The 12,623-nt window shown below is 50.2% G+C and overlaps 1 protein-coding gene across 2 annotated transcripts in view; it reads left to right on the plus strand.

Moving 5' to 3' along the window:
* Positions 1-12,623, plus strand: part of Cad96Cb (protocadherin Fat 4-like Cad96Ca) — a 277,322-nt gene that overhangs the window by 240,892 nt on the left and 23,807 nt on the right. For both annotated transcript variants that reach the window (XM_089542420.1, XM_089542421.1), the window contains exon 5: positions 11,322-11,414. In XM_089542420.1, the coding sequence (XP_089398546.1) occupies positions 11,322-11,414 (93 nt within the window). The remainder of the gene's footprint in view (positions 1-11,321; positions 11,415-12,623) is intronic.

The raw sequence follows: 12,623 nt of genomic DNA on the forward strand, positions 1-12,623 counted from the left end.
GCACGGCCACCGCAGCGGCTTCCCTTCCTCGCCAACTACATACAGCTCGGCTCCACGATAAACACGGGTTGGGCTCACGCGATGAGATGTAGCCAGTGCTCCCCTAATGAGCAGTGTTCGAGGCAATTAATTTTCTGAGCGAGTGGCAGAGCGCACGCATGCGCCATGTGTGATCGCCCGGAGCTGATGCGAGCCGCGGGACGGCGAGGGAAGAAAATTTAGCCCTGATCATAACGAAGATATAAGCGTTTAATCATTCAGTGAGCCTTTCCAAAGCGCCCGGGGACATTTCCGGGAGTCCCGTGCACTTCTCTTGGAGTGTTCTTGTATGCGTCTACTCGTGCCCGCATAAAAAGCGAGTTTATGTTCGCACCAATGCATCATCTGATGTCTGCTACGTATGGAGGTTGGTATCCTCACACACAACACCTCTTCTGCGCAGACCGGCGGCAAGAAGGCAATGCGTCTTTTCATTGAGCCGTTGATGTGTCCACCGACAGTGAGGCAGTTACTGCACCTTCCCTTTCCTCAGAACCAATTTTTCCCAGTGATAAAAGATGCGTGTAAAATAAACTTCTAGCCTTGCGGTTGTCTAAATACTCTATTTAATACAGCATAATGCAATAAGAGTGAAATTTTGGTTTCGGACCATGAGATGCAGCTACTTTCATCTACCGTTTGACAGCGACAGCTGTTAGCGTCCGTTCCTAGGTTTCGCGTCGTAGTAGCAGCAGTAGTAGTCCGAGTAACCGGTGGGTGCGTTTACATTGGAAGTATACTCTGAGGATGGTTACTGTGAAAGGAGAGTATGACGGGAAGGAAAGAATGAGTAACCGGCGAGTGGTTGTCACGAAGAATTATCCGTAGGATGGTTATCCTGGAAGGAGGAGGGTAATAGTCTCCCGCAGCTTAATAGTCTCTGTGCTCACATTGCTTGAAGCTGGTGTGCGGCTAGACCTGGCAGCCCTGACTGACCTCTTAATCACAATACGCGCGTTATCAAGGACACACGCTTAGATGGCGAGGCACCTGTGTATAGCCGAACGTCCTCTTCCTCTTCTATTGTCTTTCTTGAAAGCTTAAAAAGCCAAGAGAGCATCTGCTTCAGAAGTATGCTGAAAGCATACTTTTATTGTCGCTTTCATTTCCTTTCTTGGAGATGTGAGTTAACCATTTTTACCCCTTGTTCGGGGATCTTAGTGTCAGTGGCCCTTGGGCCACAAAAATTTATCACCGTCAACATCGGGCACGAAGTGTACGGAAACTCTGACTGAAGAGCAAAGCCACCAGACCACCTGTACTAGAGACGTTTTTGGTGAATGGCACCACCTAACGTTATAACGCACATGCTTGAGCCCTCGGCTTCAGAGTTTTCAGCGTGTGGATTTCAACAATCAGCTTTGCGCAGCCTGTCTTCTTTAGGCATCAAATAGTACACATTTAACGATGCGCCAGCCGAAACAGTAGTTCCCTCGCGATGACTTGAGCGAAACAGAAATAGAACCAGCAACAGCGAACATACTATACAACCTGTTTCCTTTCGCGCGTTTTCTAGACGTGCATGGACTGCCGCCGCTACCACTCTGCTGCCCAGGCGCACAGTGTACCCAGGCGCCATGGAAACAAGTTCGTCTTTCCTTTGCACGCGCAATGGCTTCCCGCGCGTCTGTCGACCTACGACCCCGATGCCGCTGCTTGTTGCTTTGCGATCGCCTTTTGTCGGTGGCGGCTGCAGCGGCGGCGATAATTATTTTCACCGTGGGCTGACCTCTGACTTGACTCCTCGCCCGGTAGAGGGAAGCCCCCAGCGAGCAAGGGAGCGAAGCAAGGGATGCCTCGCAGAGCGTGCGTCGACTAATGAATAGCCCCTTGGGCTGGGCGTTCGCCTTGCGCCCGGCCATAAAAATCCGGACTCCCCGAGCCTCTTCCATATCTCGCTTCCAGCGTCATCTCTGCGGGGCCCGGCCATTGTTCTTTGCAGCAGCGTCAGTCCTTTTCCGCGCTTGCTTGCACGTCCGTTGTTTACGATGTGTGTTTGTTTCCCGCGTGAGGGCGCTTAGCGATTCAAAAGAGGCAGCCGCATATGCATATAATTGGCACTTGAAACTCTTCAGGCCTCGTGGCGCCCGAGAGTGAACGTTGGCGGCCGGCTATTTCGTCCAGAATTTAGCTCCGTGCAAGAAAGGGACCACTAGCCTTGTAGTGCTGAGGATATTCGCTTTGCATGGGCGAATGATTCTGCCTCTATGGGCACGCACGTGACCACGTTGTGCAGCGGCGACTATCCGGGTCCTAATGCTAAGCCCAGCTTTAATAACTAATGGTTCATTATAAGCATCAAAAACTATTAAACGGTGATGTTTATGTAATGCTCGGTTGTTTCGCTAAAAATGCGCGAAACTGAACATTATTGCAAACTGCTGGATAATGCAAATGAAAACGCTAGATTCTGATGAACTATGATGAATGTGGAAATGACGTCAGTTGCTTCTCACGGCAGGTCAGAAAATATTCTTGACTATGAAAAGAAGAACGGAAATTTTCTCTCGTCTCACTCACTTGGTTTTTTATCATTTTTGCATTTCGGAGGGGAAAAAAAAACTACTGAAAGTTGACAGCTTCTGTTCAATTGCAAGACACGGTAAGGAGGTAAGTAATGACGAACCGTCCTTTAACGGTAACAATGCTCATTTCCTCATATATTCGAACAAGTATGGAAAAAATACTGGATGTGTTGGGATGGTCCATGACCACGACGTCATGGCAATCAGTCGACGCCATTGGCCGCACGGCCTCCTTTGAGACGTATTTGCCACTTCGTTCTTGAGCTGTACGTGACCCACTATAGCTCCGCATTAAAGTCCGCTGCCTGCTCTTTCCCTGTTCTGGTTTCAAACGACGGGAACCTATAAGCTCAGCTTTTGAATAACCTCACAACGGCTGGCAGCTGCGTCCTCCTCTTCGATCACAACAACCACTTCGAGAGGTCAAGCCCTTCCTTGTATCGAACGCTACAGTATTGCATGGGGTTAGTGTGCGCGCGTAATGAAGAAAACAGCGCTCGAGCAGAGTGCAAATGCATCGGCGCTCTTAAAATCCGCCGCAGTGAAGGCAGCCGCTAGCAAATTCTAAGCGGCAAGAGATGGTTCGAAGCCTGTCTCGGAAGGCCATGAGCGTCCCCTAAAAGCTCACATGCCACTGACAAGAGGCACCGATGTCTCCTGCATGTGACACTGTAAAAGCTAAGAAGTCTCCTCAGCTCACGTTTGCCAGCCATTGCTTTTTCACTCCTTTTTACCCCGTCAAAGCCCGCGTCATTCTTCTCGTCTCACAAAAGACTGAAGGATTCGCGGGCCACTCGGCCAACTCGTTCGTCGCCTGCCACGGGTCTTAGTCCGCGCAACAAATTGAGTCTGTCCGAGCGGTTCAGTGGTCGGCGGCTCCATTTCCGTCAAGGGAAAACAAAGCCGAACAAGCCGTGAACAGAGGGGACGCACGAGGCACGAGGGCAAGCGCAGTGAGGCGCACTGCACACTGCCTGTACGAGGCGGGCAGGAGTGTGTGCAACAGACCTACAATTGTTCGCAGTTCCAGACAGCGTGCTTTTGTGTCGGCTACAGTATACACGTGACAACGACCTACACGACACGGTGATGGCTGCACTGTGCCCACATTCGTCACCTCTTGCACCTGCTGCGACCTACAGTGAGACAAGACGCCCGCGACCTAGATGAGAGGAAAAATAAATGGCAGCGAACAAGACGTAGTATAAAGAAATGACAAGAGCAACTAGAAGATGTAGGAAAACATGCAGTCGCGCTGGGAGGTGAGGAAAACAAGGGGGAAGGGTCTTGTAGTGTCCGGTCGTGCGTCTCGCGTGCTGCTTCCTTCCTCCCTCGAAGCGTGACGGGCGCGGCATGCGCACGGGCCAGGTCTCCCGGTCACCGACGACTGCGACAGATCCACCGCCGCGACATCTCCGCCCGCCGACGCAGCTCTCGCGGCATGTAGTGCAAATTAATATGTTTCCAGTCTGGTAGCAGGTCGGATGCAGCCTCAGGGCGTACGCATATTCGTGTGGAGTCGAATGAGAGGGCAGATGCGCAAAACTCGTACGTTATACAAATAAGGATAGTGTACTAGTACTAGTACATCATCTACTACTAGTACCGGGTACTAGTAGTTGTTAATATGAATCGTGCACACATTGATCACTGCTTCATCTGTGTGTGGTACCGGCTTGTCTGCAGTTCCCTGTTAAAACACTAGTGCTGCTATATATATAGAACTCAACCTTGGGAAATAGATAGCTGCCGAATGCGGAGTTCCCTGCCGGCGGCATTCTTGCATTAAGTAATGACCTCGTAGTCGATCAATAGAATGTCAGTGCCAAATTGGCTGGTTCATTGCATCTGAAATGTGCACGGTCGTATCACAACGGCTTAAGAAGAACGTGTGCTTTCAGTGTACTATGCGCATATGCGGTTGTTTATCTGCACACTTGTGCTTTTTACGGTTTACACAACAGGCGCGCGTTTTTATCCCCGAGTGCGAGCAAGGCCTTTTGCGGTCTCGGTCCCTCCGTCGTTATATACTTGTCTTCTTTCAATCACCCGCAAAAATGAAGGGCACAGTAAGAAAGAAAGCTTGAATGCATGCATGGCTGCAATGCTACGCCGACATCTACACAGGCGAACAATCTAACACGTCATAAGCCCGAGCCGAAGGTAACATTTCGAAGGAGAAAAAAAAAGCGGGTCACGTGAGATAAGCAGGTATAGTCTCGGAGCCGCGTTGTTACCGAGAAACGGGAGCAGCGCGTTATTGTTTAGGAGTCGTTACCGGCCGACGCGTGGTCTTACATCATCATCTCCAGGTATGTGTGGCGATCGTACCGACCTATTTGCGGCCAACACCTGACGTGCTGGGATGAACGGAGGGGCTTCAGGAACGCTGTTGAAACCACAGTAACAACCAGAGAGAGCCCATCTTTTTGCTTTACCCTCCATGTTTCCTTCTCATTCTCCCACCCATCAATTTGTTCGGCTCCCGTAAATAAGTGTTTCACTCAGCATGTGGCCTATCTCGGCTGTCATAACCTGCAGGTAATACACCCTGTCAACGCTTCGTACCATACGCACAGAAGTCGGGCAACTTTTTTTTTGTTTTTTTTTTTAACGGACTGTATATATACTTCGTGTCTTGCATCTTGTTTATAAGAATCCTTCATGTTTAGATGACAGTTCGAACGGAGATAGCTAGGCTACTTTTACGTTCCATCAGTAGGTATTCCAGACTGACTAATTATCATCATAGGCTGTAAATGATTTGTAGCATTCTTTCTTGCGACCTGGACGACGATTATTGTCCCGCTTATCTTCCTATTTGTTAAACGATCTTTAAGCGCCCTCACATTACGCGGGCATCTCACGCCAGTTTGGAGCTTTTATAGTATACGTCGCAATATTTTTTGCATCATTTAGATTACTACGACTTTTAGTTTAGTGCAGCTTTTAAATAACTGCAGGTTTGGGATCACTGCAGATTTAAGATTACTACAGCTTTAGAGCGCCTGTAGATTATGGCCAGTTTTAGATTAATCCACCTTTAAGAATACTGCACCCTTGAGCGTGTTCCATTTGCGGCGCAATATCTTTCCCGCATTACTAGCAACGTTCCGATGCAAGGTGTAATTTGTTAATCGCGGTAGTTCACGTTAGTGCACTGCACGGGCTCGGGCCGGCCCGAAAGCCCGGGCCAGGCCCGGCCCGCGGGCCGGGCCGGGACATGATTTGTTTTGCCGGGCCTGGGCCGGGCCCGGGCCTGAAGTTGCGGGCCCGGGCCGGGCTCGGGCTTAAAGCGGCGGACCCGAGTCGGGCTTGGGTCCGTACAGAAACAGCTGGTGTCCGACTATTCATTCACTATTGCAGAGTGAAGTACACAACTGCGGCATTTGAGCAGCAACACGGATGAGCTATGGTTATAGTACGCGCTGAGAAAAAAAAACTAAGGTTTACTACTTGACTTATTTATTTCCTTATTTCCACGCCGCGGTGGCTTAGTCACTACTCGTTGAAGAAACACAGGTGGTCGAAATGATCCGGAGCCCTCTACTTCGGTTTCTCTCACAGCCTGACTCCCCTTCGGCCCTTAAGCCCCAAGAACATAGCGTTTATGTTATAGCTATATTTTTCTCGTGTGAGAAAATTCACAATGTAAAGCGCATTTGGTTTTTATTTTGATCAGCTGACCGGAACGTCTCGTAAATGAAATAGCCACAAAAGCTCGCGACAGTTTGTAAATCTCGTCTCATAACCACATCTATCCCTCCTCGCTTCTTCAGCCTGGTTGTCATGACAAGTGTTTTGCCCTGTAAGTTATCACGTGGTTCGCGCATTATCTTCTGCTCCACCAGTAAAATTCAACCGGTCGTAATTGGCCACTGATCGTTCGTCATCCCAAAACATACCTATACACTATTAGAAATGCATTCGGGACGAACATATTAGTTTACGACGCTTATAATCTTCAAAACACACACCGTGAAATACTCAAGTCTTTTAGCATTTCGTTTCTGATGAAAGGCGACCAGTTCGGCTATAAGTTCAACCTGTGAGATCGCGTTCACTAAAATTGGCATCCCACTGCTTGCTAGGCAGCTTTAATGTTTATACTTCCGGGCGGCAAAATATAATTGATTAAAATCATGGGGGAATGCAAAGTAGGCTGTTACGCGCGTATCTAGCACTTTTTATTTGGCTCTCGAAACTTCCTAGTTTATCTTTGCGCACCAACACGAGATCACTGTCCAAAAGACGGGCATGGCGAGCACTACTCTTAATCGCTTCCATGACCATGAGCAACTTGTAGCGGAGATACGATATCTACACCACCAGGCAATCGAACAAGATCATAAAATCACCTTCCAATGGGTACCAGGCCATAGCGGCATTGTTGATAACGCCTTAGCTGACGATGCTGCTCGATCGGCTCACGATACAACAAACAGTGTACGCATACCATTGACAAGAGCTGACGCAGCAAGGCACCTTCAACTGTTCGCCCGAAACCTGACTGTAGCGTCGTGGTCTGCCCCTGGAGGTTGGACACCTCGCTCGCACCACTTCAACCTCTTGCTTCAACATCATATACCATTCGGCCTCCCCCGCGGTGATACTAAGCTGTTGTGCCGCCTGTGGCTGGCAGTGGCGTTCACAAACGCCTATTCCCATCTCATCTCAATGGCAGACTCTCCAGCGTGGGACCAGTGCGGTTGTGATGAAACGATCGGACACCTCCTTTGTGACTGCCCTCGTTTTGAGTGAGAGCGCGCTTTCCTAATTGCTACTCTGTACCGCTTGGACTCGCGTCCTTTAACAGAGTCCAACGTTCTGGGGCCTTGGACGCAAAGGAAAGCGGTGAAAGCACTCCAGAGATTCTTAAGGGACTCGGGGTTGTATTCCCGTCCATAATTTTTTAAGTTTTCAGTGCGCGCCCTCTGTCTCCGTGACATGATGGTCGCTGGACACTTAGAAAACTCATTTCATTGCCGCTCTTTTTCCTTTTTTCCCCTTTGTTCCCCTCCCCAAGTGTAGGGTAGCCAACTGGGCATCGCCTGGTTAACCTCCCTGCCTTTCTGTCCATTTCTCTCTCTCTCTCTCTCTCTCTCTCTCTGGGTTAAAAAGAACCAACTTTCTGCAAACCAAACTGTTTTCAGAACCTTTGTCGGCCAGTTTCTTATTGGTCTAGTAGCAGTCTACTTGCTCAGAGTGAGCAGTATATCTCAAGCGTAACTGTGAAACGGGCCGGGCCGGGCCCGGGCTGGTCTTCACTCGAGGATTCACGGGCCGGGCCGGGCTCGCTAGAGCGATAATTTAGCGGGCCTGGGCCGGGCTCGGGCTTCAGGTATCGGGCCCGGGCCGGGCTCGGGCCTCAGATTGAGGCCCGTGCAGTGCTCTAGTTCACGTACAATAACCGCACAAGCAAGATGCACGCGCACTGTGCCGTGCCAACCCTCGGCTTAAGTGGGCGTCGCCTCCGTCCGTGTCCACAGAAGCGTGACGGGCGGCGCTATAAAATTTCGCGGAATGCGCTCGAAGTGCCCATCAAGTAGAAAGAGGACGACCGCACGCTTATGGCAACACACGTGAAAAGCGCGAAACTCCGAGGTCGCCAAAAGGATAGCGGTCTTCATACGAGGCTCGCCGCTCTTTAAACTAGCCCCAATTTATACCGGCGTGTCCCTTTGCAGTTGCGGACTCGGCGTTTACGAGCTCCGTAAACGCACTTCGCTTTTCCTGCGCGCAGCTGAGACCATAGCAACGGCTCCTTGGGGCGTATTCTGTCTGAAGCGCCCGTCGCATAACCTGCTTTATGCGCATGGCGTTTCTGCGCAGACGTGGTGTTTATGCCCTTGCTCGAACGATGTTTATTGCTCTAATGGAACAGGGTCGCCTACACGTTAGGGGAAGAGAAGCTTATTTGGGATAGCAGGTGAGGAGCTTGGCTGTGTTTAGTTAGGTCTGGGCCAGGTGTACAATACTGATTCGCGCGTGGGTGTTCCTCGTGGTCTCCTGTGTGGCAGTTATAACACGCGTGGTACTGAAATGACCGGGGCCGGCATTCGGGTCACTGAGCGAACGGGACACGCCAATGTGCTTTTATTTTAGTTTGAAAGCACTTCTAGCCCCCCCCCCCCCTCCCCGCGATTTAGACGGTGCCTCACGCGAAGAAAATGAAGCCTCAGCCAGGCTCAGTAGGGAAGTGGTGTGCATGGCAATGGACCAAGCAAAGCTCAATTTTGGGGATAGGCCTGCAGGCTAAGGATGGCAACACATGGTATGCCACGTGAGGCACACTCCAAACATGGTTAGCACCACCAGCCTAAAGTTGCCCTTGGAATGGCCTCGGCTGAATTCGACTGCCGGAATATCTAAGCGTGCTCGGGTGGCAGACAGGCTTGACCTAGTCTCAAAATGGAATTGGCCCACCCCCAAAAATGGGGTTGGCCCACCGTCGAAACTTTAGTTGACCCACGTTCGGAACCGACCCGGGACAACTCCACATTCGGTTTGGCCCACCCCCAAAATTTGAGTGGCCCACCGTGCTTTTACACAATATTTCGTGCTTAGCAATATTAAACCGGTAGCCATCTTTTCTTTGCCTCGATTTCCGCTGACTATACATTCTATGGCAACGCAGGCGAAGCGGCACTGCGGTGCTAGTATAGCTAAGGAACTGGCGAAAGGAGCAACTCCGGAACAACTTGAGCCCTGCTGCAGCCCACCGTCTGAAATCCTTCGAAGACCTTGATGATTATTTGATTTTTAATTATTTTTAAGCTTGGCCAAACGACGCCGCGGCTAGAGTATTTTGGACTGCTTGAAGTTGGGTCAAAGGTCCATTTTTCCCCGCGCATCACTTTAGAGAAGTCGAGCGTTAGCTAAAGGAAAGCTTGTGCCCATAGGTACCTGGCAGCAGTGGGAATCGAACCCTGCACCTTCCCTATGCGAGGCGGGCGCTCAAGCAATGAGGATATCGTCACTGTCCTTTGAAAGTCGAAAATGGCGTGCAACAGTGAGGGCAAGGGGAAGTATATTGATGTAAAAAAATCCAGGTCGCAAGATCTGAAATCAACCTTCGAGCTCCCCGTAATGCAAGGAAGTAACCGGACACTAATTGCTCCCACACGGACATGCTTTACACCGTGCAAGTTGTAACAACACCCCACGGGCGTTCAGAGTTCCTTCCTCGATTGCTGTCCTCTTCTTCCTGCAACAAACAAACCAGGCGGGTGGTCGTCAACTACTGCTGCGTTTTCTAGCCTTCGACAGGACGACCGTCGCGCGAGATTCCGCTCGCACCTTCCCGCCAAGCACGACAACAGCCGTGGCATCGACGACGACGACGACAGAGGCTCCTGAGAACGAAACGACCGGCTACCTCCGGCGTCCCGGACCCCCGGCGGCGCTTTCTCTCACGCCCCGGCCGAGAAGCCCGCTTCGCGAGCATGCCGATGAGAGGACCAACGAACCGGCAATCGAAGGAGGCGGTGTAGGGTGTGTGCGAAAAAAAATTACACTCACAAGAGGGTGCAATTACACCAAGCAGAACATGCACAGGGCTGACGCTGGGGACCCTGCGGCGAGTGCCCATATCTGTGGTGGTCTACTGGTGTTTGCTTCACATGCTGGACCTTATGGGGAGGCCATCTAGGCTGTCGCCACACGGATTCTTAAATGACCTCGGAGGCCGAGCCAATTCACAGCTCGCAAGGGATGGTCCAATATAGCGCGGCAATTCTCACCTTGTACCAACGCGAACTGGTATCGTTGACTTCCTGATTCAGCGGGAAACCGGATGCGGGATGCGGAGGAACGGCGCATGAAGCTCTGCTACTGATGAAGGGACAAAAGTGCAGACTGTGACGTCAGCTTTGTTATGTTTTGTGTTGGGTTTCTGTACATATGGTTTATGGGGGTTTAACATCCCAAAGCAACTCTGACCATGAGGGATATTCTGTGCATATCAGTAAGGGAGCACGGGGCCATTAGTGATGCTGTGGGAGGACTCCTCGGATTCATAAGGGTAGCCTGAAGTGTGCGAAAAGTTCTATTCAGAAGCGCCTTCTCGTTTCGCATCTTCCGGACCTGAATGGACTACTGTTTACCCCCCCCCCCCCCCCTTCCGGCAAGAAATCCCCTCGGGGCTTCCAGAAAAAAACAAAAAAAAAACTTGGCTACGTGTCTGCGAGCAGTACGACTACGGATGAAAAAATGTGTGTCGCTTCCAATTCGATCCACACGCTGCAATTTCGTCGATATTAAAAGAACAATAAGTACAAAATCACCACGCGTATTAAGACAAGTGTTTTTTTTTTAATATTTGACAAATCTATTGACACTTGGAGCAATATGGTGTCGGTTAACGTCGCGTGCTATTATTATGAGTATTCGTGCTGCTACTTTGCGTGAACCTTTTGCTACCTTCCTTTCCTTTTTCTTCCCTCTCTACTCTGAAGCACGCAGGCGTTTTGCCCTACCTTCACACTGTCACACCAAACAAAGATACTAATTTCCTGCCTCTCTCAGTTGCATGCGGTGATGCTTAGCTTAGTAGGAGAGGGCAGGTATGAACAACAGAGTTCTTACAAGCGGTAACTGCAGCCACATAGTGTTATGGGGCAAAACGCTGTGACGCTAAACAGTCGGTGTGGCTTGAACAGTTTTGCATCCCTTACTGAGTCAAGTAGCTGCCGCAGTGTATTACAAAAGCTGCAGCATTTGTAACATTCCATCTTCCTTTCGATTGTTTAATCGCAGAGCATTACGGTGCCAGTTCGGATCATCGTGACGGACGCCAACGACAACGCTCCCGAGTTCCAGGGCACGCCTTACTTCCTGAACATCAGCGAGGTACGTATTCGTGAGGTGGACTGCAAGTTCTTCCTCTGTTACAGATAAACCTTATAAAAATGTTCTATAGGCAGTCTATTGACTTCTTGTTGACTCCACTGCCTTCCTATAGATATTTCTTTTTGTCTATTCATAGTCTATAAGCCTGCCCATAGAAGAAAGTCATAAGAAAGTCTACTAAAAGTGTACGAGGTCTGTTAGAAAAGTATCCGACTTTATTTTTTTTTTTTTTGCGAACACCCGATGGATATGAAACAAGCTCGCTTGCATCAGGTGACCTTGAACCTTCATGCGCATGCACGAATTTTTTCCCGCCTGCCGATAGCGTCAGTCGCTGGGACGCAGCATTTGAGTGAGGCAGTGCGCAGTGCTCTCGTCGGTTTTTTTATTGCAAGGAAAATGGCGGAGTGAAAGGAGCAACGCTACTGCATCAAATTTTGCCATAAACTGGGCGACAGCCAAGTGGAAACCATTCGAAATATTCAGACGGCTTTCGGTGACGATGCTATGAGCAGCACACAGATTAAGCGGTGGTACAATTGATTTAAAGATGGCCGCACATCGGTGGAGAACGAGCCACGCTCCATGCGGCCATCAACATGCCAAAATGACCAGGTCATTGCTAAACTGAACGCTGTGGTGATGCGGGACCGTCGCGTGACTATCCGAGAAATTGAGGAAGAGGTGGACATGAGCAATTTTTCCGCACATTCCATTATAATCGTAGATTTGGCCATGGAGAGAGTTGCGGCGAAATTCGTGCCGAAGCTGCTCACGGTGGAGCAAAAGCAGCTTCGTGTTGAAGTCTCACAGGACATGCTGGATTCCGCAAACAGTGACCCCGACTTCATCAACATCATAATCACTGGTGACGAGTCTTGGGTGTACAGGTACGACCCGGAAACCAGATCCCAGTCGTCACAGTGGAAGCATTCCTCGTCACCAAGACTTAAGAAGGCCCACGAAGCGCGCAGCAATGTGAAAGTGATGCTGACTGCTTTCTTTGATACCCTCTGTGTGGCAGACCACGAGTACGCACTCCAAAGGGTCGAACAATGACCAAAGAGTACTACAGGGATGTCCTCCGTTGCCTACGTGATGCTGTACGGCGCAACAACCCGAAGTTGAGGTCAACAGGAAAGTGGCGTATCCATCACGACAATGCTCCTGCACATTCCTCGCACTTGATTCAGACTTTCTTGGTGAAAA

The sequence above is a fragment of the Amblyomma mixtum genome, chromosome 5, assembly GCF_055824585.1.
Source record: "Amblyomma mixtum isolate Tamu chromosome 5, ASM5582458v1, whole genome shotgun sequence".
Classification (NCBI taxonomy): Eukaryota; Metazoa; Arthropoda; class Arachnida; order Ixodida; family Ixodidae; genus Amblyomma; species Amblyomma mixtum.